At 39.8% G+C, this 25,670-nt stretch overlaps 2 protein-coding genes across 2 annotated transcripts; both read left to right on the top strand.

Annotated features, from left to right (window-relative positions):
- Positions 1 to 502: 502 nt before the first annotated feature.
- Positions 503 to 2,239, top strand: LOC118784606 (fatty acid-binding protein, adipocyte-like). Its single transcript, XM_036538927.1, has 4 exons — positions 503 to 581; positions 1,221 to 1,396; positions 1,489 to 1,590; positions 2,075 to 2,239. The coding sequence occupies exons 1-4, from the start codon at positions 509 to 511 to the stop codon at positions 2,126 to 2,128; spliced, it is 405 nt and encodes a 134-aa protein (XP_036394820.1). The 5' UTR covers positions 503 to 508; the 3' UTR covers positions 2,129 to 2,239.
- An 11,208-nt stretch (positions 2,240 to 13,447) lies between these two features.
- Positions 13,448 to 18,815, top strand: fam8a1b (family with sequence similarity 8 member A1b). The gene is made up of 5 exons (XM_036538742.1): positions 13,448 to 13,946; positions 14,375 to 14,495; positions 15,428 to 15,551; positions 16,749 to 16,888; positions 17,545 to 18,815. The coding sequence occupies exons 1-5, from the start codon at positions 13,448 to 13,450 to the stop codon at positions 17,687 to 17,689; spliced, it is 1,029 nt and encodes a 342-aa protein (XP_036394635.1). The 3' UTR covers positions 17,690 to 18,815.
- Positions 18,816 to 25,670: the final 6,855 nt, after the last annotated feature.

Genomic DNA, 25,670 nt, shown 5'->3' on the forward strand with positions numbered 1-25,670 from the left:
AGGGACATAAACCTGCAAGGTATTCAGAGTCTCCAGCATTTTCTTTCTGTAAATTTCATGTAAACCGATAAGTACAGCGTCTCTGAGAATGCATGCTGAAAACCCTTTATCTCCAGAGCATGACGGAGCACCGAAAATGCATGCTGAAAACCCTTTATCTCCAGAGCATGACTGAGCACGGTCATTATTAACGGTTTCATCAATCACTGCAGTAACTGCCACTACCCCCAACCTCCCTACCCGCCTCAGTGCTGAGTTTTTGTCTACTGTTCTGCGTTAATTTAACATCTCGCCTTTTCCTCTGCCAGCCTTCCGCTCCAATGGAATCACTCGCTTTTGACGTTGGATCTCATGACTGGTCTGCGAGGAGAAGCACGTGCGGGAGGAGCTTCTTTAAATATGGGAAAGAGCAGTGGCCAGTTTCTTGCGAGACTGTGTGCTGGTGTTAATTGGAGTGGCACAGAGAGGCGCGGTTCGTTTGATTGTAAACCAAAATTAAACCGTCAAAATGGTTGAGGCATTTCTAGGAACGTGGAAAATGACCGCTAGTGAAAATTTCGATGACTACATGAGGGCTTTGGGTGAGATGAAAATTGTGGATTTTAGCTTTGCTAGAAAAGCTGTTCACCTCAGTTTTGCTGGCACCATTAATCTAGTTAAATTAGCTACCACTTTATCCAACCTGTAGGTAATAAATAGCGTGCTAATGGTGTGCAGCTAATGTTTTACGACTTCTGGACAAAGTTGTCTTCATAGCTGACAAGTATGATCATTTTAATCATCTAGTTGACTAACCAGCGAACGAGTTTTCTCGATAAGGTTAAGATGATTGTGCTATTTATCTTGTTTTCGGGTAGTTGGCTGCTATACTCAGTATTTGCATGTTGGTAACGTTTGCCATCAGTCAAAATCAGATTGTTCTGACATTGTCAACTGCGCGCGTTTGCTTCCTTGCTGAAAGGCTAGTGAATAGTAACATTAACTAGCTAGCAAGGCGATTGTATTGCTTGCTAGTTAAATTACTGTAGTTCACTAGCTAGTCAGCACTAGCTAGCGACACAAGGGCTCCCCTTCGATCACTAATATTGTCTGACCAATTAACATGGTTAAGTTAGCTAGCCAAATTAGAACGACGCTGATGGATCTGATTGCTGCTGACTTGATAAGTTGACAATATCCAGATGGGTAGATAGTATAACGTCTTGTTTTGGGCATTGCAGGTGTGGGTTTTGCCACTCGGCAGATGGGCAATATGGCTAAACCAAGCCTGGTGATCAGCGTGGACGACCAGGGAGTGATCTCTATGAAATCGCAAAGCACGTTCAAAACCACCGAAATCAAATTCAAACTGAACGAGGAATTCGATGAAACCACGGCGGACGACAGAAAAACCAAGGTGGGTGTCTGATCTCATGGTTGTCTTTCCTGCGGTAAACCTTGAATGCTGAAACGATTTTGACGTAACTACTGTTTGTATCCACTTTCCAGACCGTGATTACCGTGGAAAACGGCAAGCTTATCCAAAAACAGAGATGGGATGGTAAAAGCACAACACTAGAGAGGAGTGTGGAGGATGGAAAGTTGACAGCGGTAAGAAACTGATACAAATTTTGGGCGGAGGACCCCAAACCTCATTCAGTCCCATTAAACTCGTCGTATATAATGGTTTTAAAAATATAATGGTTTAGCCAGATCCTTAAATTGTTAAAATGTTATGTTAGGTAGCGAATAGTAACACCGATTTTCGTAAAGGTATACTCAGGTTCCCAGTGATGACATGAGAAGCCAGGTGGGAGGAAAAAAAACTACCAGTGTAATGTACCGCAGTCTAGCTTATGGCAACTACCATTTCTTTGAGTGACATTTTCTGTTGTGTGACAGATTTCGTAGTATTACTGCTAGCATTTTACTTGGTTCTAATGTGTAACAAATAATGCAAAATATTTAAAGTTCAGTTGAGTGTTAATGAACACCATTGCAATATTGCCACACTTGTTTAGTGTTTAGCCAGTACATTGTGGTTTGTGACAAAGATGTACTTAAGTCACTCACTTTTTTCCCCTCCCCCTTGCAGAGATGCATTATGGGTGAAGTTGTGGCTGTGAGGACATATACGAAGGAAGCTTAAAGAACTTCGGCCCCCATGGAGGCTGCATTTGAAGACAGGCAAAAATGCTGTTATGTTTTTGTTCTGTAACACCCAAACCAAACTTGTGACATGCACTGTATTTTGACAGCTTATGCATTCAGTATGAGCTGCTGTGGTGCTCTGAATAAAAAAAAAAAAAAAAAAAAAATCAATGTTGATTTGACTTGTGTGTAATGCAGGATAGTACTGTACATATTACGTGTATTGGGAATGGAAGCCATTTCCTATCAATTCTGATCATTAATGTCTACCACAGTTTGCTGTCAGTAATCCGTGATGGGATAGAAATGAGGCCACTTGAATTGAGTCTTGTGCTAGAGCCCCATATCTTTTCTCTAGATGTAACCCAGAAACAGGTAATGCTGTTTCTTTGAACTGACTGTAGTGTGCTGGAACAGTGTTTTTTTTTTTTTTTTTTTTTGGTTCCTTCAAACAAGTTGATCATTGGTAGCACATTGCAGCTTAAACTCAGTTTAGGGATCATGATGGTTCATTTTCCAATTACTGTAAAGACAAGCCTACAGAACTAGTGGAGTGCACGAAGATCCCTGTAGATGCTTGCTGTTAATACCAATTTAAGACCAGCAAGAGTAATGTCACTAGGATATTTGGTAGTCATTGGAAAGGGTTGTATGTTTGGCTTCAATTCATATACTTGTAATCCTATAAAGGTTAACCTGATTTGTTTTATCAAGTGAAATGTATCACCCTTTGTATGGGAATGGAGTGGTGTGTGAAGCTCAGCAACTATATTTGTCAATGTGTAATTAGAATTATGCTAATCATTTTGTGGAGGGAGGGGTGTCAAGCTTTTAGTCAGGAAATATGGTCTTAAAGTTATGTGAACTTTGATTTCTGCAAGAATTTTAGTCTACGTCTGGCTTTTGCCCCCCCAAGCAAATGTACAGTTCTGACCCAGATGTAACTTTCATATATGTACCCAAAATCAAATGCTGCCCCATCATTTGCACCGTTTTAACCTTGAAGTTTAGAGAATGTTTGGTTTACAAACATTAGTTGAACGCAACTACTGGATTAAATGCACGATTTCAGGTCAACCAGTTGGCAGCACTGCTGTGCGATATCAAGTGTGTTCTGTTTGCCCTTGTGTCACCTGCCTTTGGCATGGGAGTTTCACATTCAAGCCTGCTGCGCCCAATGCCAATGCCAGCCTTATGCACGTTTGTAAACCTTGACCTAAAGGGTAGCTGAATGCAACATTTTCATGCTCTTAGAATCCAGACATGTATCTAGGCTCATGTTTGAGAGATAGTGGCTATGTAATGAATATGGCATGCACAGCTGTTGAATTTAAACAGTTCTGCAGACAGGAAAGCATGTTCCGTGGAATGCGATTTGAGCACATAGATTCAATTTGGAACTTATACAAAACTCTCCCACAGATATGTCATGGAACACCATGTCTGCTTGTAAACATATTTCATTTCTGAAGCTTTATATAGTCATGGGAAATTCACAATTTACGCACTGGACTGTCATTTCAGCCTCTGCTGCATTTTTCCAAAATTCACGTGGAAGAAAACAAGGCTTTTCTTTCAAAATGAATTCAGCTGCATATGTATGTGACTTTCATGCTTTTCATATCTTGCATGGTTTTTATAACATTTTCCTATGTTGAAATACAGGCAATTCACAACCCCATAATGACATTGTGGTTCTTCTAATTGAACGCCAATTAATTTTTAATGATTTTGTAGAGGTATTCAGGTTGTATTTAATTATTTGAAAGGTGTCCACTTCATTACACAACTTTGTAAAACAACAAACTGTTCAAGGTCAGACAGCATATGTATTTCTCATGTCCTCCATATTTTAAAAGACATGGGAATTGCAGTCTTAGGTCAAAAGGTTATTGCAGACCCTATCCCAGAGAGACCATTTCTGAGACATGAACAGAATCGGACACTTACAGTCACTAACTATGAAAACAGCTGGATCTGAGACAGGTGGAATTGTTGGCCAAGTTCTGCGGCGATAACATCCTGTCACAGAGCACAATTCACTTGTAAGGAAGTATTCAGGTCAACAGCAACGCAAATATACTTGCACAAATGTCTGCATTGAGAGGGTTTATTTCAGATACATCTTTCAGACATGCACTTTCATTAGAAAATATTTTTTGCAAAGATATTCTAGAAAATACGGCAACTGCTGTGACAATTCACAATGGGGCAATTTATTCCACGTTGGATCAAGTTCAGGACATTTACTTTTTGTGTGCTACATGGAAAGAGGGAGAGTCCGTGCTTTCAAAAGGATAGGAAAAAAGGCTTTTCAAACAGCAGGGGGTTCCAAAGAATCCTTCGCACTGGTTTAATAACCAGGAAACTACAAAGCAAGAAAAACAATTGTTAGACAAATATCAAAACAATTGTCTTTAGGGTGGAAAGGGTAAGTCAAGTAACTGTCGTAAAATCAATAAAATCCACATTAAATTATTAGTGATTAAATACAGGGACATACAAGCATCTCTCTATTCCCTGTAAAAACATACAGGGAATAGAGAGATGCTTGTATTTTTCCTGTTCATGTTTCCACTCAGCATATATCAATGAATGTGTCTGCCTGTTGTAAGCGTAATATCTTAAATATCTTTAACAAATGCTACATTTTACATGTCATGGTCTTTAACTTTTAATCATATGGGAACCCATGCAGTCCTTAATTCCCCATAATCTGTTTTTCATGTGTAGTTACACACCCTACAGGATGCTGGGGTTTGTACCAAAATATATACACCAGGGTGCTTGTTGATTTTGTCAATGCTGGAGTAGTTGTTTTTCTCTGGACAGATTATCAGAACTTGAATGAGATCACATCCTTTGTGTGACTTGGGAACATCTGGAAATCTCCACTTACCGTTAAGTGGAACGTCCCTGCCCTTCTATTGTCCTTTATGACACAATTACAAGCTCCATTGTGTGTTCGCCTGGTCCTATCTAAAGTCAAAGACAAGGCCAAGGTGAGTTAAAATAGTTCCCATGTTAAAGTTTATCAAGATCATACCGCATAAGGCTCAAATTCAATCAACTTCAGTGCTCTTTGTTCTTACCATTAAGTGACCAGTTTAAGCAATTGTGTATTTATTGTCAAACTGAAATTATATGTTTATTGACAAAGGAAATACTTGCTTTAAGGGCTGGAAGTAATAGAATACCTTCACACAGTCTTATAGTCTTCGCAGTTTGGGGGACCTGGGAGTGTGGTCATATTGCCACTGTACACAGAATATATCTGTCACTCAAAGTTAAGGACAAAACACCACAGCAGCTAGGTTGTGTTTGAAAAGCTTCTCAAAATGTTACACTTGGTAAAACCAAAACCTGAGTAATGTTGCACTTCGTAAAATGAGGTTATAATATCGCTGGCTCCCGCTCTCACCTGAGCACCTGAAACACTTCCCCCCTATCTCCTACTAAACTATATTAAAAAAAAGTGCAATGGTTTGGCTGTAAGAGTTTAACATAATGGTTTGGTTGTAATGGTTTAACACACTTGCTAGCTATACCTGCTAGTTGGTATCTCACCTTTGGAACTTTGTCATGCAATACTTCTAATATCATTGACTTTGTATGGCTTTCGCTTGTGTTGTATTGTATCTCACTTGTAAGTCGCTTTGGATGAAAAGCGTCTGCCAAAAGAATAAATGCAATGTAAATGTCATGTCGTACCTCATCATAAGGGTGGTCTTGAAACACATATGACCACACAGCTTTATCCATGGGATAACTTCAGGAAAACAAGGTCAGGTTGTAATTTTTGAACTGTGCTACATTCCTGGAAAAGTAACAGCCAGAAGCATGCTTTCCTTAACCACTTTTACTGTGATCAAAACACTCCTGCTTCAGTTTCATTTCTCGTGGAAGATATCATTGGCAAGACTGTTGGGCTGTGGGAACTGAGTCAAGCGTTTATTAACCCTGTTATGCACAAGCTTAAACATACATGCCTCTGTATGGCAAGACAATACCACCACAGCCTGGTCAGGGCATTCCACTGTGGATGGATACTGTACAACTTATGTATGTTTGATGAATGCGAGTGCAAGGCCTTCTGTAAACGATTCCCTCCAATAAAAAAGAATCAAACCACGTTACTGTGCTAAGCAGATTTGTGTCCTAAAAAAACCACACATGCACAAAAGAGTGCTTTTACAAGTCCTCACCTCTCCCCTCCTCTGGCAACAATAAAATCATGTGATTACTAATCCCCATCAGAGCTGTGAACAGAAAGGCCTAAAACCCCTTGGATTAAAAATGGTTTGGCTGCCAGGTGGGAACTGTCTAAGATGGACAACAAGCACCCTTTGACCATTTCTGTGAGGTTTCTTCATCAAAAAATACAAATTCTCTCCCTTGTGACTTTAACCTTGACACAAGCATAACTGCATGTATTAATGTTCGGTTTTGAAGCTTTATGTTGAATTCCACTGAAAACAATACCAACATAAACTGTTCCCTTTCCAGTATATAGGACATCCTTGCCTGGATGCTTTTAAATTTTATTGGATAAATAGCCATTAAATATAAAATTTGGAAGTGTTTTGCAATGCAAAGCATAAGAAATATTAAGTGTTTTGCACAGTACTATTCCTTGTTTACTTTTTGTTTATTTTTAACACTTGGATTGCATGATCAAATATGTGTGTATTATTTTGTGAGTGTAAGTGTTATTGATTTTTTACATCACTGTCAAAATGGTTTCTATTTATATTTGTATGGTGTCTATACTATCCAGGCTTCTATGGGGAACCTTGAAACGGCAAGAGCCATCAAAAGCAGCAGTGCAGTGTTCAGGCAACTGGAGTTTCAAACAGAAGCTTGTTCAAATGCCTGGTCAGGCTCTGGTGTTTTTTCCCTTCATCTTAATGATAAATCCCCAATTATTCAGCAATATGTTGTGCTTTTGCCATGGGCATTGGTTCAGTTCTTAATACCCAGGTCTTAATATCCTCTGCATGGGCTGATAGTACACATATTGATTAGATGAATGCACCTATATAATACGAAGATTAGTCGATTTGGGCAGTATCTGATTTGAACTGATGCCCATGAAGTCCAGCTGAGCACACGGTTAACACTGGTTTTGTAAAATCAATTTGTAAAATTTGATAAGCAGACATAAAATGAAACAACCCATGTCAGTTCATAAGAAAGAAAAAGGTCCCAATCTTGTATGTGAACATGTTTGATCATCTTTACAGCTGGCTATTTTTTCAGGATCTAATGTGTCTGTGCTTGAAACTGTATGAACATTATATCAAATATGAAAACTGAACTGAAGGACCCTGCATCTAAGTCTTGTGCAGGATGGGAATGTTTAATGCAGCCTGATGCCGAGCGGAGAAAGGAAAGTTTTGTTGCACAATTAAGACAGTGTAGGAGTTGGAATCCAAGGCATTCAGCTAGTCTGTTCTGGATAACACAATCGTTTATGTGCCGGATCCATGCTTCTGTGCTAGAACACAGGCTCATCCTGCTGAAAGGACATTCACTTGCTGACACATCAACTTATGCACTGCTTAGGAGCTTAATACAGGATATGAATATCATAGCATTATTCACAACAAAAACAATTCCCATCTCACTATCCCTTTCAGACAATGGACTGATGACTTGATTCGTCAGGGAGGCATGGCTGTTAGCAAAGTTGATTCTCACGGAAAACCTGCAATCATAGAACCTCAAGCAGCAACAAAAATACAAATGACATTTTGGTGAAAAAGTGCTAGAACATGCTATTACATTTAATTTGCAGCAAATGCTAAATATATTCAATTAATTAATAAGTGACAAAAGGAGATTCCACTGCAAATGGGGAAGTTCATATTGACCCTGCACTAAGTCCCTGCACTAACTTAGAGTATCTGGAAATAAATTCAGCTGGATTATTGTTTCTCAGAAGTACTCACAGATGACAAAACACAAAATTTATCTTGAGAAGACAACCACAGTTATTTTGCTGGTGACAGGCCAGATAAAAAAGGAAGTCATCAGCCGTATGTTGACCCTTATTCAATTTTCTCATTAGATAAAACTGTTTTTCCAGTGATAAACAAATAGTTGGCCTCCATGTCAAGAAAAATCTGGAGCAAAATGATACCATTGTTCAACAGACACCTTTAACCGGAGAGGATTACATGCCTCCTCTGTTTACAGACAGCGTTTATTCAAGTTAGTTACCTTTCTCAAGGGTACATGAACAGTGGGATTCAAACATGCAACATCTTACAAATTCAGTTGACTCACCACAATGCCTTAGTGGGAAAATATAGAATCAAAAGTGTTGACTATGGTGAAAAAAGATCAATGGTTTTTGCTTCTCCACCCTCAAAGAATGCATGAATCAGAGTCTCAGATTTGCAGACTGTAGTGGTGCCCGCAATGAGATTAATTTTCTGACAATGGTCCAAAAGCCTTGTTTAACAGGTATTTTAACTGTCTCACTGTTGTGAAATGGCATGGCATATTTTGGCAGGTGCAAATCAGGTGGAGATAAGAGGGTTGGAGGGTAATGCACATCTGTTATCTCCTGTATCTTCTTGACGCCTTGGTACCATCACTCATTGACAATAAGACGTAAGTAAGATGTATTCAGTCAACTGAATGGTGGTTCAGTAGAATATGCAGACAGCAACAAAAGGTGAGCTGAAATCAAAACAGCAGAGCAGACTTTCAAAGTCTACATGCAACAGGTAATCTCACCGGAAAATACATTGGGAAGTGTATGTGTTCATCACAAAATGCAACTCATTTACATGGAGCATCATATGCTTAACAGAAACAGGCTGGCTGGGTACTCTGGGATTCTTGCATACCAAGATGATGGTGTGAACAGTTGTTAGCCAATCAGGATGTAACCCCATTACCCCTGATTTCTCCCCTGAGACCGTGGCTCTAAATCGCCATGACAATACACAGCTGTGAGTAAAACAAACAAACAGACGTGACCGCGGGGTCAAGTGTTTTAGCCGACTCTCTGCCTCTTTCACATGAGTGGCTGTGGCTGGAAAGCAGAGGGAACCTCAGCGTCTGATGTCCAGCAAAATAAAAGCATAAAAATCTATATGCAACAGTGCAGGAGTGAGAACAAACAAAACTTTACGCTGTTTACTTAGCCAACGCCCTTACCCAGGGCAACCGATAGAGCACACATTCATACAGCTGGAGGCTTACTGAAACAACTCAGCTTCAGCATCTCATCTCGCTCTCAAGGCTACAACAATTCCCTACCTGGGTTTTGAGATGTCAACCACTTGGTTACAAGTCCTGTCTCCAAACCAGAAGAGAACACTGCCACCATCATGCCCTAGGTAACATGCCTGTGGCCATAAACCCAGGTCACATAATCGATTTAATTAGGACCTTTTCCACACACACACACAGACCCAAATCCTCCCAGAGATTTACAGGTTTTAGTGACCGGATATGTTCTTGGAAAGGAAAGGAACTACTGCTAAAAATCCTGCAAGGCGAATGGTGAACGAGGTCACAGATCTCCACAAAGTATAATCTAAGGATTTTAACTAAGCTGCCAACTTTAAGTAATTTAAAAATGACCAGAATTCTACTACATATCAGGGCTGCTGAGAAGTGTGATTTTTCTTTTTGTTAATGAGTAAAAAAAACCTACTGTACCTTAAAAAAGCCAAATAGACAATAATATCAGTCTTGTTCTCTATCAGTTTATAAATCTGGATTCCTAAGTAAGATATAGGCTAAATTTCTATGTGATGTTTATTTTTTACACAGAGTCATGATTTTAAACAAAATCATTAGACGTCACTCCTTTCAGCCACATATTTCACGTGCAGGGTGTGGGGAAACATGCAGCACTATAGTGGAATGGGTTAATATCACAGAAGAGGCACTCACTGTAGTGGAATGGGTTAATATCGCAGAAGAGGCACTCACTATAGTGGCTGACAGTGCAGAAGGTCTTACCTTTAGGTTCTCTGGCATGGTGACCCACAAAGGATTTGGCTGAGAGACGGGGACCATGCTGGCACTCATCTGAAAAGCCATGCTGGAGGTTTCCACATTTTTTCCTCTTTTTTTTTGAAGGATGTTCAGAGGCACTAATGATATTAGACTGGTTTTAATGAGTTTTTCGGATCTCAGCATGAACTCCACCATGCTGTGAAAGAACAGAAAGGAGCCTGCCTTTGGCCTGCTTCAGCTTTGTATTCGGTAAAGAATTTTTAAATGAACTGGGAAAGATCCTGACAAAGGTTAGACCCAGCAAGAACAGAGCCCTATACAGAGCTGAGTGTATTTCTCATCAACTTTTTGTTTTCCATGCTTAGTTTTATTGGGGTAACTCCATGAGAATATCCTCCTGTCACGCATTTTTCCATGCAAATATGTGTCTGTTCCTCTGAGCACATTGCTTTTGGGGGTATCAAAGAAGCAATTGTTACATTCTCAGAAACTGACTTCCAACAGAAATTTCCATCAGGCTGTGTCCAAACCCTAAGGCTATTGGAGGCACTATAACCATAGCCTTGGTAACAGGCTACTATTAGAAAGACAAACCATTGCATGTTCATTGACACCTAGTACAAATCCTATCACAGAGAATCATAACAGGCAGCAGTTTTGATTAATTAAAGTTGCATTTAAAAATGCATCTCATGTGGATTTTCTACAGGTCCTTACCAATGGCAACGCTACTGCCAGCACAGGCCTGCATTACTACAATGAATCATGAGGTCTCTTAAACATTATTCCACGTGTCAATTTTTTAAACTAGATTGCCTAGTTATACTTATCAGTGATAAGTATGCCCATAGAGAGCACAATAATAGAATAAAATGACTCCATTTGCCACGAATGTGCTAGTTAGATTTTTTAATCCCCATTTCTATAAAACAGAAGACCTTTCATGACCAGGCATTTTAAGGACTCAGAATAAGGGCTCTGTGATGAAGTGGGACACAAGACACAAGAAGCACAGATGTGAAGGGGAACAGATGCTTTAAGTATCTGCAAGGACTACAACATGTACACTCTTTTCTTTTATTGGAATTAATTATTTTTGCTGATGCGCAAAGTGACAAGAGATCCTGCCTTCATGTACTGACCCTGGAGCAGTTTGAAATTTTGGCTGTATCTGAAGGAAACAGCCCTACAAATGACTATATTCCAACCTCACTCATTCAGTGAGGCACTCCCACGAAAGAAATGATTTTTATACCACTAGAGGGTGGTGGGTTAACACTACCTGCTGAGTTCTTGTTTAGCTGATAGTTACGGCTTGGACTACTTTTGAGTAAACAAAAGACATGAGGCATTAATTAGCAGCTGGCATTCCTGTCTTGCTCTTTATGAATTTACAATTAGTAGCACAATTTCTGAAGCAATGCAGATGAATATTCCCTTTGATTCTCATGGTAAAGCATCTGTATTATCTCAGTGAATGTTTTCATTTAAAGGAATGACAGTGGAATTTGGGACTATCCCAGTCTCCCATTATACATTATCATGTTTATCCAAGCATATAACAGTTAAATGAAGAACAACAATTAAATTGCATCACATAGTTGTACATCTTTTATTGCAATATTGCACTGCTGCTACAGTACTGCATGGCAATGTAATGCATAAATCCAATATTTTCAATAATCACACAATGTGCATGATCAGGTCTTCAAACCTTATGTCATCTTTTCTCATTCTCATTGCCTTTGGAAATAACAGACATTCATCCATTTTGTGTGAAATAAAAAGGCAAAATATATTACCAAAAACAATCAAACACCTAGCTCGCCAAATATGTTTCCATTTTAAATACTGACAAGGCAAACTTTTGCACGCAAATATGCAATCACCATGTAACTTACCTCCGGGAGCAGAGTTTAGGAAGTTGAAGCTCTTTGTGATAAATGAGAACTACATTTGTTTACATTGGGCTTGTCATATTTTTTCCTTGACTCTCAAAGCTCCAGGGCAGGGAACAAAAAGTATTACATGCAATAATGTAGCCTGCAACAACAGCAGTGGCCTCAAAGTAAAAGTGTAACAGTAGCTGAGGTTTCTTCTTCTTCTTCTTTTCTTAAGGCATGCTATGCAGTAAATCCTTGCTCTTGGTCATTCAAGAATATTATGAGGCACTTTGAACCAATTTTCCTTCCCATTTTCTATATGGAACAAACCTTGAGGACTCCAAATAAATGACAAATGACAATGTATGCAGTTTAATGGGTCAGACGTTTCTGGCAAATCATCCCCTAGCATATTAATAAGAGGAAATGTACACGCAAAGCCTCATATTTAAATGAAAGAAAATGGGTCACTCACCTATCGATGGGTCACTCGAGTGAATTTAACTTGAATTAGCGTTCGCACTGTCGATGAGAGAGACACTGCTGCCCCCTTGTGTTTAATCTACAGAAGTGCACAACTTTTTGAATGAGCGCCGAGAACTTGCGATACAGGGTCTTAAGTCTGGGTGTCGATGTAGATAGTGCGAGACTCTGCGAGTAAGATGATCATGATTATAAATAGTTACAACAAAACTCCTCCTATTCCACAAAATGTTGTACATTTTGTATGCTCAACAATGGAGCTGTAGAGAGCACGGATCTTCCTATGTCATTGTAGCATTTTGTCATCTACAGATTTTAGAATAAAAATTATACAGATGTGTCCAAAATTCCCAAAACTTCCATTTACACTTAAACGGAACAGTGATTTTGCTATTCAACAATTTTTCGAATTTAGACTGAAAAGTCTAGTCGTAAATAGGCGTAAAACGACATTTACTTTGTACCTGATAGCCAATTTATAGATTTAAAAATTCAAAATAGAACTCTAGATCGGTCTGGCGTAATTAATGTTATATTTATTCTGCATTAGAAACAATTTTTTACTAGTTACTAGTAAGTAACTCGCAGCGTATGTTTCCACGTCTTCCAAGTGTTTCACTAATGTTGGTTAGACAAGAAAACGCAGTGGGAGAAATCCGCCGCACAACATCGCTTGGCCCGCGCAGCATTGATCCCCGCTAACACCAGCCATCAAGGAAATGCGTCACGAACTTTTGGTCCATACTATCATTTGAGAAAAAGGTGAAAGCTATATTTAGAATAAGAATAAATGTAGAATTGTTTTGTATTGTGCATTTATATAACAATGTTATGACAATATATGACATATAACAATAGCATATACCATTAATTATGAACACGTGGATCGTGGTTTTGAGGGCTGTTTAGATTAAGATAGTGAGTCGCCCCGGTTTTTTCCTGGTATTTCAAGCGCTGGAGAAACACTAAACATGGCTGAGTCGGAGGAGGGAAGAGGTATTAACGTTAAGGGAAAGATCTTTTGCAATAACAAGGTGGGGCAACGTTGTGGGCTGAATGTTGCAGCAGCTTATCTACGAAACGGTAAAGAGGACTCCGTGAACAGAGAAGATCCAGCTGAAAACATGTCGACCACGGAGTACTGCGCAAAACTGCAGGAGTGGATGTGGCAGTACTACTGCGGATATGTGAACTGGCAGAGCTGGATGGCAATGTCTACGTCTCCGTTCCCTCCTTGCTACCCGCCACAGACGGGGAACGAAGCTCCGACTGTGCCTCTCTGGGGAACAGGCCAGCTGCCTTCGGATGTCCGTAATTGGTACAATCAGTTTAACTTCGCCGCTCCGCCGTATTTCGCTGCCGCCCCCCCAGCAGGTGCTCAAACGGGGGAAGTGACGGCTGGGACCACTCCCGTGTCCACCGAACGGCCCGCACCACAGCAGCAGCAAAATGGAAACGTACAGCAAGCAGGTAGCTATTTCATATAAATAACTCTCGAATAACAAGCCTCATAGCCATAATACGTTTGGATGCAAGTCCTGTAGGAACCGTACAGGAACCACAGTTTGCCGTCGGGGTCCGGTTGTTTATCTTACCCCTTTAACGTCAAATTTAGGTATTTACCTTGCTAACCCATGGCTGCTTTTCTAGTGTATGCAGCCACAGGTCTCTTTACTAGATCAATATGTTATAATGTGTTTAGAAACAAAGGCACTAATACAGTGATTAGAATAACACCTGTGAAATGGCTTTTAAAGTCTCAACATCTCTTGAAAAATAGTGTCACGTGAATCAGTTTTATTTGTATATATAATTTATGATAGGCTCATAGTTTCAAGCGTTACTGTGTACTTGTCGCACCGTAGTGAGTCTGCTAAACACTTCTCTGCTCTTTTTAGGTCGGGAGTACACAATTCCCTCTCCTCTTCAGAGATTCTTGGCGGAAATGCTGGATTTCTTCATCCTTTTCTTCATAAAAGCAACCATAATTCTCAGCATTATGCACTTGAGTGGGATGAAGTGAGTTTCTCGAATTTTAAGGATAGCTGCCCAAGACTAAGATGCATAAGAATGTGTTGCCTGCTCTCTCATATTCATTATGCACCTTTTGGTCTGTTCTCTCAAAATCAAACCTAAATCATGAGCTAAAATGTCAGTGTTACTGAGATCATTCCTGTTAAATGTCCAGTATAAAACATGTTTATGTGTATCATGACACATACCATATCTGTCTCATTCCATGGTACTCTTTCTGTTTTTTGTTGCAGTTAACAGGAAACATTACACAAATTAGATGTTTTTTTTTCTTCGAGATGCACAGTGTTACTGAATGTTTATTTTTACCTGGGTTCTGGCAGTCCCTAATTGGTCATGATACCCAGCACTAAAAAGGAAGTAACAGATGTATATCAGGACTGCTTGATATCCACTTACAGCTCATGAGGCAGATCTGACATATTACACAATCTGTGGGTGTCAGTCTGAAGCTTGATATTTGGTACAAGTTTCAGCAAGATTAGTGGTAAAACTGTTGCAAACCTGGAAGGCAAATTAAAAGGGCTAATCCATGCTAACATTGTAATGTGTGTGCATGGCATTGGTCAAAGGAGGTCATTGTATGTGTCCATATTTTATATTTTTCACGAACATGTTCTCAGATATCAATATTTCATAGGCGGGCTACTCTGAACAAACTGCAGAGGAAAAGTCCTTTATAGTAGTTAAACAGTAAAGTGTCATTGAAAAATTAAAGAAATTTAACCAAATTAAAGAAGTTTTCTTAATAACTAACAGAATTCTTGCTCACTAGTTTGTTGTCATTAAGTGTGTAGTCTAGTAGTGTCAGTGTGCTGATATTGTGAACAAACAGGCTTTGATTGGGAATACTGAGACTTTTTTTATATGTGAGAGGCTTGCTCAAGTCAGTATCGGCTACAATCTTGTGCTCTTAGGGATATTTCCAAATTTGCCATGCATTTCATCGTGGAGGAGATAGACGAGGACACTTCTATGGAGGAACTGCAGAAAATGATGCTGGTGGCTCTGGTCTATAGGATACTGGTCTGCTTCTATGAGGTGAGTCTCTTGGAGAACAACTTTACCCATAGGTGCTTTTCTTCCAAATTTGTCTCATTGAAATTAAGCCCCCTCAGTACCTTTGACAGCAGTGGATAATGGATTTTGCTGTTATTTGATGCCATTATCTCGGGAGGGGACCTTTACTCGTAGCATTTGAAGACACTTAAGTTTAAAGACCACCTGTATCTACGCCTGGTGTAACATGTCCCAGATGCAGCTCCTTTGTCTGTGCTGGTTTCGGACATTACTTTCCCTGGAATTATGTACATGAGACTCCAGCTTCTCTCCCTGCTAATCGTGGTAGCGTTATGCTCGAAAGGGACTGTCTTCAGTGGTCTGTGCACGGAATTCGACAACAAAACAATTTGCAGCAATTGCAGTGGCAGCGATTATAAACACCACTTCTGTCAGCGGTGGGGTCAATTCCATTTCAAGTCAATCAGTCCAGGGAATGAACTGAAATCCAATTCATAAAATGAATTATTGTCTCAGGGTGATTCCATGGACGCATTTCCTTCATCACAACTAATAAAGTCTGGCGTACACACAGCCGATGCAAACGGCGCCAGTTAGGACACAGGATTTTATTTTTCCTCTTGCAGCGGGGGGAGTGACCTTTCGGGATGATGCAAGTCATCGTAAATTGTTTTTGGCAGCAGGACACTTTTGCACATAGTCTCAACACAGCCACAGTGCGTCCTTGTCCATCTCCAGAGGAGGTTTGGCAGATTTGGTTATGATCAGATATAAGTGCAACTTTTGTGCACTGACATCTGCCAAACAACTTCAGTTCTGGCCACAGATCTGTTCAGAGATGCATTTTAGTGCCAGATGTTGACAGGATCACTTTATTCCAGTAAGTCTGACAGTTGTTATCGGACTGATTACAAAGGACATGTTGCATATTTGTAAAACTGCTGCATATATATACATAGAATATGTTGGTTTAACAGTTAAATAGCACAAAGATTAAACATTACATTGGAATATGTATTTGCTAAGCTGTTTCCCTTATTTGGGGGGCTTGTGCAACCTAGGCCTGAATGTTTTATGTATCTGTTTACATTGTTTTTTTTATGCATATCAATATACATATTTGTTATAGGGTTAAGTACTTTGCTGAAGGACACAAAAGCCAATCTTCATCTGAGACTTGAACATACTGATTACAAGAGCTGTGTTCTTTTGTGTCAGATTATCTGTATCTGGGGGGCTGGGGGAGCCACTCCAGGGAAGTTCCTCCTTGGACTCCGGGTCGTCACATGCGACACCTCGGTCCTGGTGCGTCCCAACCGGGTCCTGGTGGTACCTGCATCCAATGTCACTCTCTCTGCGTGAGTGCAGCGCCCGTAACATCAGATCTGTTTGAACTACAGCATGCTCTGTCAGGAGCTACGGAACAGTCAGTGAGCCTGCTCTGAGCCAGAAATGTCCCATTAGAAGCTTTTATTCTTTTGGTCATGTTTTTCCTGCTAGTATTTTCATTGCTCACTATTATCTGAAAAACATTTGGTATTTGTATGCAGTCCTGAATATAAATCAGTCCCACTCCTGTGTAACTAGAAAGAGGGGAGGAGGGTATGTTACAGTATTCAGATGAATGTAATGTAGAACTATAATGTAGGACTATATATGTACCCATTGCTTTGATTGCTTATATTGCTCATGATAAATTATGCTCTAAAATTGAATAACTAATCCAAGCAGCAGAACCCTGAGGTGATAGAGATGGATAAACAGCTAGAACACTGACACAGGCCATAGAGCTTAGCTTGTACTCAGAGCAAGTGCCTCAGTCACTGAGCTACTCAGTAAGTAGTCCAGCAATATTTGTTTGTGCTGTTTCTAAAAACAATATTGTTTAGAAATAATTTTTAGAAATATGCTATCAAACATTAAGTATGCCACCAACTTTGCATGTTTATTTCTTTTACTTTTACTTGACCTTCTCTGCCAATACAACATGATGTGTTTCTCCCTCTGACTCCAGATCGACGGTCCGAGCTCTCAATAAGAACTTCTCCATCGCCTTTTTCTTCCCGGCCTTCATCACCCTCCTCTTCTTCCAGCACAACAGAACCGTCTACGACATTGTGGCTGGCACCATCGTGGTCAAGCGCAACCGAGCCAGATGAGTGCACCAGGGAGAACAGAGTTTCATCTCAGGCCTGGGGGGTGGGAACTGTGGACCTTGCAGTCCCTCAGGAGCATTGGGCAGCCAGGGCGTGGGGATAGGACCAGCAGGACCCAGGTATTGCTGCATATCTGCTGCAAACCGGGTGGGGAAAAAGAGTTTCACTGGAGACCATTTATCGCTAGAAAGACCAAGTACACTGTGTTTCTTTCTGGTCATGCTAGTGGAGTTCTGGTCATTGTTTAAATTGTTGAACCTACGGAATACTGATGATGGAACTTTCGGTTTAACAATAGCAGGGACAGAACTCTTGGTGTAAAATTTAGAGTGTCAAACATCTTGCTTACTAGATAGAGTCTTAGGTTTCTCTGTGAGAGGAAGGTGGAGTTCCCCTTATGCCTGAGTTTGCAGTTAATCGTCCACTTCCCTTAATAAGTCTCCTGAACAACTTTTTTTTTCTCCCCAGAATTTCAGTGTCATTCATTTGAATGGCGATTTATGATATATTAACATGTTTTAATAAATCTGAAATAAAGCTGATATGAACTCCAGCTCTTTATTTCAGAGGTAGCCTCTGTGCTGGGTAGGTTTCTTCATAAACACACTTTGTACTAAAACAATGTGTGACTGTGCAAGGAAACGTGAATAACAGGGCTGCACAAGGTTAGAGACAGATAAGAGAAGTGGTTCCATTTTGCCTGATGGCCCATTTTACAAAGCCTGACTGACAGTTCATAAATCTCGGATGCAATCTCACAGAGCTTCTCAAGCAACTCTTCCGCTGTTCTCAAAGGTCTGTCTTTCCTCGTAACAGTAGACAGACCGCTGTTTTAAGTCCCAAGTGGTGAGCTCTGCGATACTTCTTACAATAAGATGAAATGACTCTAAGTCTCACTCTCAGTGTTCTTGTAGAGCACAGGAATGGCTTTCTTCGCCGCTTGAAGTCTGCAGACTCTGCTCATTACAGCCTCTTGTCACTTGGTGTTACTCAACATTTTCTAAACATACCTGGTTGGGGGTTGCTCTTCACTCTGGTTGCTTAGCAATACTTGACCGTTGAACCTCATGTGGACTCAGACTTTATCAGATTTCAGGCCTATGGTTTTGTTGTTTCAGTACTCCAGGAAGAAAAACACTAGCAAGGAGGGGAGGGCCACAAGCTGTGGATTTATCTGGAGGGTTTTGATTTTACTACCTGCGGCAGCAGAAGCGATGTGCCTCAGACAGCTGAAAACTTGTAATGGGAGGGACTTCATGCCCCCAAATAGATGGAGCTACCATGTACTCTGACGACTTTATTTTAAGCTATCATAGTGTTTGCTATGGAGAGTTAATTCTTTATTATTATTTGTTTGTGATCGATGTTCTAGTTCCAACCATTACAGAATTAATGAAGCCTCACTTTCAGAGCACCACTGAAACCTTGGACCATAATATCCCAATTATAATTTGACATCTGCTTCCATTTTATATAAAACCTTTTTTTTTTAAGTTCATTTTGAAGTTATAGTCCCTAGGCCTTATGTCTTTAATTCTTATTATTGGTTCAGCTGTAATGAAATGTACATATTTTCTAATAGTCAAGTAACAAGATAAAGGTTTATAAAACAATTCTGATATACACATGACATGATTGTTCCTATCTCTGCATGCTGGCATTTTATCATTTGTAATTGGTACTTTTAATTATACCCTTACGGGCATGTGTAGGACATTTCTGGGCATGTTGAACGTACTGATTCCCCCACACAAGTGTGCATGAGTTTATTAAAGTTGTGGCAAGGTTCACCCCTCTGTGTGGGTGACATCAGTCTGGTTCACTTGTCTATCAAGCCAAAAGTGAAATCAAAGCTATAGCTGTTTCTTCCTGCATAAGCTGTGCTAACTAAAAAAAAAAGTTCCATGCCACCATGAATTGTATATTTTACTATACACCTGCTATGTAATGAGTGTTGAAAATGGAATATATTTGACTGTACAGGGTTTTCAATGTCATAATATGAAGAGCATATCCATGAAGGAAAACTATTTATACAACAGAGTTCAAAATATTGTCACTTGCTACGGTAATATATTGCTGTACTTCTCTTTTGTCTTGCATAAATATAGTATTTATGCCAGTTCTTTATTTAAATGTACAACTTTTCTGTTTTTTTTTTTGATTATTATGAATTTCAAGGCTCTTTGGTAGCTCATCTTTTAAAAATGGGGTAATTTACAGAACAATTTGTAGCATATAACAGATAACATTTTTTGAAAGCATAAAGGCTCTTACAGTACCTAAGGTAAAAAGTTGCCACCCTAAAGTCCTTGAGGAATAAAAGTCCTTGTGTTTTTGTAACCTTGTAGAGACATATAGGTTAAAATGCAAGTATATTTAATGGTAATATAGAAATGCTTAAAACGAGAAGTGCAATGTTCAATCTTACAGTATTATCATATTTTTTAAAGTTTAAACTTGTGAGTTTGCTTCCCAGATTTTTGGCAGCGCATGCAGAGTCCACTTGCCCTGAACATAATCACTTTTCCTGAGGGTCCAACCCAAATGCGCTCACTTGAGAATGGAATGCTGGTCTTTATTTGATGTCTCTACATTTTATCTGATATTCTTTGTGAAAGAAATCTGTTGTTGGAGGTGTGGTTGTGCTAATGTGATGTTGCTCATTCTATATGTTATGTTAATATCTTCCCCTTGAACAAAGTCAAGGCTACTTTCTCTGTGAATTAGTTGTTCCATTCATTCTTCTAACGCCGTAAGGAACAAACAGCTGTTGATTTGTAATTCTGAATACCAGTCTATATTAATTTGTTTAAGGGCTCAAATGAATGAAAATATCTTGCAGAAACACCTTTACTTATATCTTGTGAACAAGCATCCTTCCAACAGCCCATATCTGTAACAAAGTACTAACAGCAGATGGGTGCTCAGAAATGTCAAATCCATATCAGTATTCAGCAAACAGCTTAGTCAGACCCACTTAATTAAAAGTTTAGCTGGAACGAAAACTAGCATGTATGGTTTGCCCCGAGAACCAGGGTTGGATGATAAATGAAACAATTAAGAGCATAACTGCTGACCTGCACTGTATTTGTAGGACCAGTGAATTCAGATTGAATCAGACACCACTGACTTAACCCCCCACTTCAACTGGAGAGATTGATTATAATCTGCCAAGGCACATACTGTATTTACATAAATAACTATATGGCTTTGACATGAGCTAATGCTATTTAAGTGTAAATGTAAATAAGGTTATTTTGATGTTTGATAACTGCAAAAGCCCTAGCTTCCACATTTTCTTAAATTTCTAATGTCTTATTTTTTGAAATGTTAAACTGCACTGTTGTTTTCCAGATTTAAAATTGAATAAACACAGTTCAGGATCGAATGATATGTTGTTTTCTTTGTGGCGTGAGCTAATGTGAGTGAATTACACAATATTTTGTAGCTTGTGCTCTTAATTTCCTGCAAACTGGTTTTTAAACGTTTGATGCACTGACAATAACATATACACAAAGAAACGTGGCACAGGAGGAAAAAATTAAAATTCTGTTACATTTCAAATGGAAGAAAAACAACTAACTTTCTTCAGCAATAGAATCAATTGTTTGCTCCCATGAATTTTTCAGTTCTGTTTGAATTCCAAAAAAACATTGGTAGTTCTCCACTTGGGGGCAGTGTCAGGACAGGAGTAAAGAGCAACCAATCCTAAAGTTTGCTCATTTTACAGTTTATCACTGGAATTGATACTATAATTTATGAATGAAAGATTAAAATTTAATCCAAGTTCCAGAGTTTCATCAGCAATGTTTTTATCATTGTAGTCATCAGGTACTGTATTCAGATACTGGCCCATTTGTAATGTACATGTGATTATGCAGGTTGCCAGGAGACAACCTCAATTACAGCAATTCTTCATGCATCAAATAAACTGACAAAACATCATGCATTCTGTATTAGATGGGCTTTCAGCTTAGCATAGGTAATCACTTGTTATATGTAAAGGGTCTATACAGCCCTGTGGTCATATAAACTAATGTATTATTAACAGACTAATTGTTAGCAATCCCAGTGACTGCCAGTCCAAAAAGAATTCCTTAAATAGCACAATTTTAAAATGTGATTTCTGTTGTTTACTGCTCATGGTAGAGAAAATTGGCTGCAGAATTTGAGACTGTGCTGCATTTTGTAATACTAGCAGGTGGTATACAGTTGCATTACTAACAGTTGGATTGAGGTGAGTGGAAATGAGCATGTCTTGGCCAGGTGTATTTGTGAAGGCAAAGAGCTTCTGATCCAAGTCATTTTGCAACTTGCTGTGTCAAATGCCCAGGAATCACCAGGAGAGGGCAGAGATAGTCTGTCAGGTAAAATAAATAGGCACAAAAAAAATCATGTCCAGAAATTTAATTTGTCTTGTGGTGAAAGCAACAGAAGCGGAGCCTTATGAGAAAAAAATGATCTGTCTTTTGTTTTATCTCCTCACTTTTCTGTGACCTGATTCTATGTCTGTTTCATGCGCTGTGCTGCAGCGCTCTGACCAAAAATGCTCAGAGCGTGGGCTGCAGGGAGGAGGAGTTGGTGTCTGTGTACACGTTTGAATGTCTGGCTTGGCGGGTTCATTTGTTCGAGCTTGTCTATCGGCCTTCTGAACTGTCCAGCCTGCCCTGTGAGGATGCCACCTCCTCACAGCTATGCTGTTCATTTTAATGGGCACTGTGCTTTGAGGCTGTCTGGGTGGTTGTTACTGACAAAACATTCCCCTCTCAGCTTAGAAGGTGTGTGTGTGTGTGTGTGTGTGTGTGTGTGTGTGTGTGTGTGTGTGTGCGCGTGCACGTGCACGCGTGCGTGCGAGTGAGAGAAATAGACAGAAACAAGGAGACAGAGAAAACAGAATAATGAACACAATAATTAAGAGTCTGAACTGAAAGAAAGCAAATGAGGACTTTTTCTGCCTTAACAGAAATATCAACACCTAAATACCAGTTGTAATCCAGGTAATTGAATTGTAATTGAAGCAGTATCCCTAAGACAGTGAAGTGCGTGGTCCTCCTACAGAAACAGATTTTGCCAGAATGACAAAACCCTGTATAAATCCTGCATATGTAAAGGTATGTAAAGACATCCTACAAGTACAAAGGAAGACTTCAAGAAGTGGATGAATGGCCAATATGCATCACAAATTGAAATGGGTAATTACAAACATTAAAAAACAGCAAACCCCCACCCAATGGCAATGAAAGGTCCTACAATGTTCAGCAAAAGTCCCTGCTAGTTGGCTTGCTGCACTGATCACAATGGCTCAATTCCTTTAGTCATGTTCTTTTACACCTTGATGCCCCCAGTGGACTGGGTCTGTCATATTGTAAATTATTTACAGTAGCAAGTACTACATATTATTATTATTGGTTCATATTTGTTAAATACATGCTTTAGCAACAGGAACTGCTGTGCCAATGAATTGAACTGAAGTGAATTGTTGCTACATGACATGCAGCAATTGGAGCAACACCAATTAAATCACAGAATAAAATCATTTATCCTTGTGCACTCCAGAAGCTGCTCCTGATTGGCTGTCTCTGTAAACTGTTTCAGAGATTCATCCACCAATCAGAGATAAGCACCAGAAGCATTTCACAAACATCTGAAGTAGTGGTAGTGTGGAATGTGTTCCCTTGGCATGCCCTGTCATCTGCAATGTCTAGTACTATCAGTGAAGCAGAGGAAAGTGAATGCTAGGCACTTCAGTGATGGATGAGCTGTTTGTGCATATAGCAACAGCCTGAATAGAACTCCACACTCTTTAATGTCTGTCACTGGGGAAGGAGGTAGTGGAGAGGGTCCTCTTCAGTTCAGAAGGGATATTAGACACAGTCTGATTGGTTGCCTAAAGCACAAACATATTGGTAGGAGCCCCCGTAGATCCAATTAGATATCAATTCTGTGAATTCTCTATTAGACACAGCCTGTTGAGAGGGAAGCCAGAGATTCGATATTAGATAGAAGGCAGGATTAAATCAAAACTTAGATACAGAGCAATAAGAAGCATTAAACAAAGCAGTATTTTTTCCAGACAAATTGGAAATTGGAATTTTTATTTATTTATTTTTTTTGCTAAGCTTATGTTTTTGAGTCAATGGTTGTTTACTCTTAAAGAGGGTAGTTTGGTAGAGGGTCGTGCGTCACTGCAGGCTCTGGGACAGGACTAGAAATAAAAGCTCCCATTATACTGCCAAGTGCACACACAGAGTCAGTCTGGGTCTGTGCTACTAATTTACAAGGCACCTGTTTCCACTGTGAGAGCAGGAAAGATTTATGTCACAATGGTATGCTCAGGGAATTTATTCTCCTTGTTTTTTAGTGCCTCCTCTATCACAACAGCCTAGACCAGAGTTTTAAGATAGTCACATCACTGTTCACCCACCGAAGAGTCTCTCCAGATCAAGTACAGTATGTCTCTGGCAACTCTCGACATAGACACCATTAGCTTGCAGGCTAATGAGCATGTTTTTTTGTAAATGTCAGACAACATAAAGATCAAAGGCTAAAGCTGGGCAAAACTAGTCAATCTAGGGTCAGGGTTGTGGGGCTTCATCTGGTATGAACAAAGTGATGATGTGTAGTTGCTTATCAAATCTACAGTTGAAAGTTATATCCAAAAACTTCAGCTTGGGACTCTCTCTCGCACTGCTGCCATCCCTGCTCTGTTGGATGTGGCACCTGGACAGCTCAGTCTCTTCTGTTCTGAGGGGTCGTTATACAGATACGTACTGTATGGCACAACCTCTGGCTACTCAGATCTCCAAATCATTCACAGACATGGGTTTATTAAAGCTAGACTATGCTATGCCATGGTCCAGTCCCCAACTAGAGGGGACCTACAGTGTCATTGCGCGCAGACACACCTTTTAGAGAGAAAAGACCTAAATACATTCAGTCCCATTATGACCCAATATTTAACTTAAAAACTTCACTGCATGCACAGTTCATTTGCTGTACAGTAGAGGGGAAAATGACACTTGGGTCCAGATGTGGAGCAATATCAAGGCTGCTTGCCTTTCTGCAGCAGGCCTGCAGCTGATGTGCACAGTTTCGTCCAAATGAGCTGATTTCTAAACTAAATCCATTGCAGCACTGCAAATGCTGAGCAGTAACTGTGTTGCTTCTGCAGCTAATGTGATTTGGTCTTAGGACCACACTATTTGTGCCTTAAATTCAGGGGAGAGGATTCACATTTACAAATAATTTACAATGATGTTCCACTAGGGAGCACCATTATGTTCAATTAAGGTTACATGCAGAAAGTGAAGATGAGCCTTTCTGAGCAGAGCCAACTGGGAGAGGGTATTGCGATTTCTTCACCAACACCATTAAACAGTCCAAAACTCTTGCAATTAAGTTCTCCATTCTCAATAACATAACCACATTGATCATCAATGGAATCTCATTTTTGGCCAGCTATAGAGCTGTCTCAGGGAACATAGTACTGAAGGGTTTATTTCCAGAATTCAGTTAATGATAATAACAGATAACGTGTGTGGAGTGGAGCAGTTAATCTGTCTAAAGTCTGATATCTAAAACCATGGGGTGCTATCCACTGTGTCCCTTAAGAATAGTACGTAGACAATCTTGGTATCTTGGTTTGTTTTAGCGGGGGTATTTATTTGCTTTAGTGCACTGCTTCATCTTACATGATTTATGGTGCTCTCACATCGCGCAATTTCAGCAAGCCATTGAAACAGCAGGTCCAACATCCTGACCAAGGCTGTACTTCACATGAAATATGGCTATGGACAAACCTGCTGCACTTGAGCGTACCTGAGCTTGTGCCTGAAATTAGAGAAACCCTTGGGAAGCTGCCGCTCTCTGCTTGACAACGCACTGCTTGACTTGACTGAACCTGTTACAGTCTGTCATGCGTTTGTGCATTTTGCTAGCCACCCATGCAAGCAAGAACGCATTAATATGAAGGGGGAAGAGA

Source organism: Megalops cyprinoides, chromosome 10, assembly GCF_013368585.1.
Source record: "Megalops cyprinoides isolate fMegCyp1 chromosome 10, fMegCyp1.pri, whole genome shotgun sequence".
In the NCBI taxonomy this organism is placed as follows: Eukaryota; Metazoa; Chordata; class Actinopteri; order Elopiformes; family Megalopidae; genus Megalops; species Megalops cyprinoides.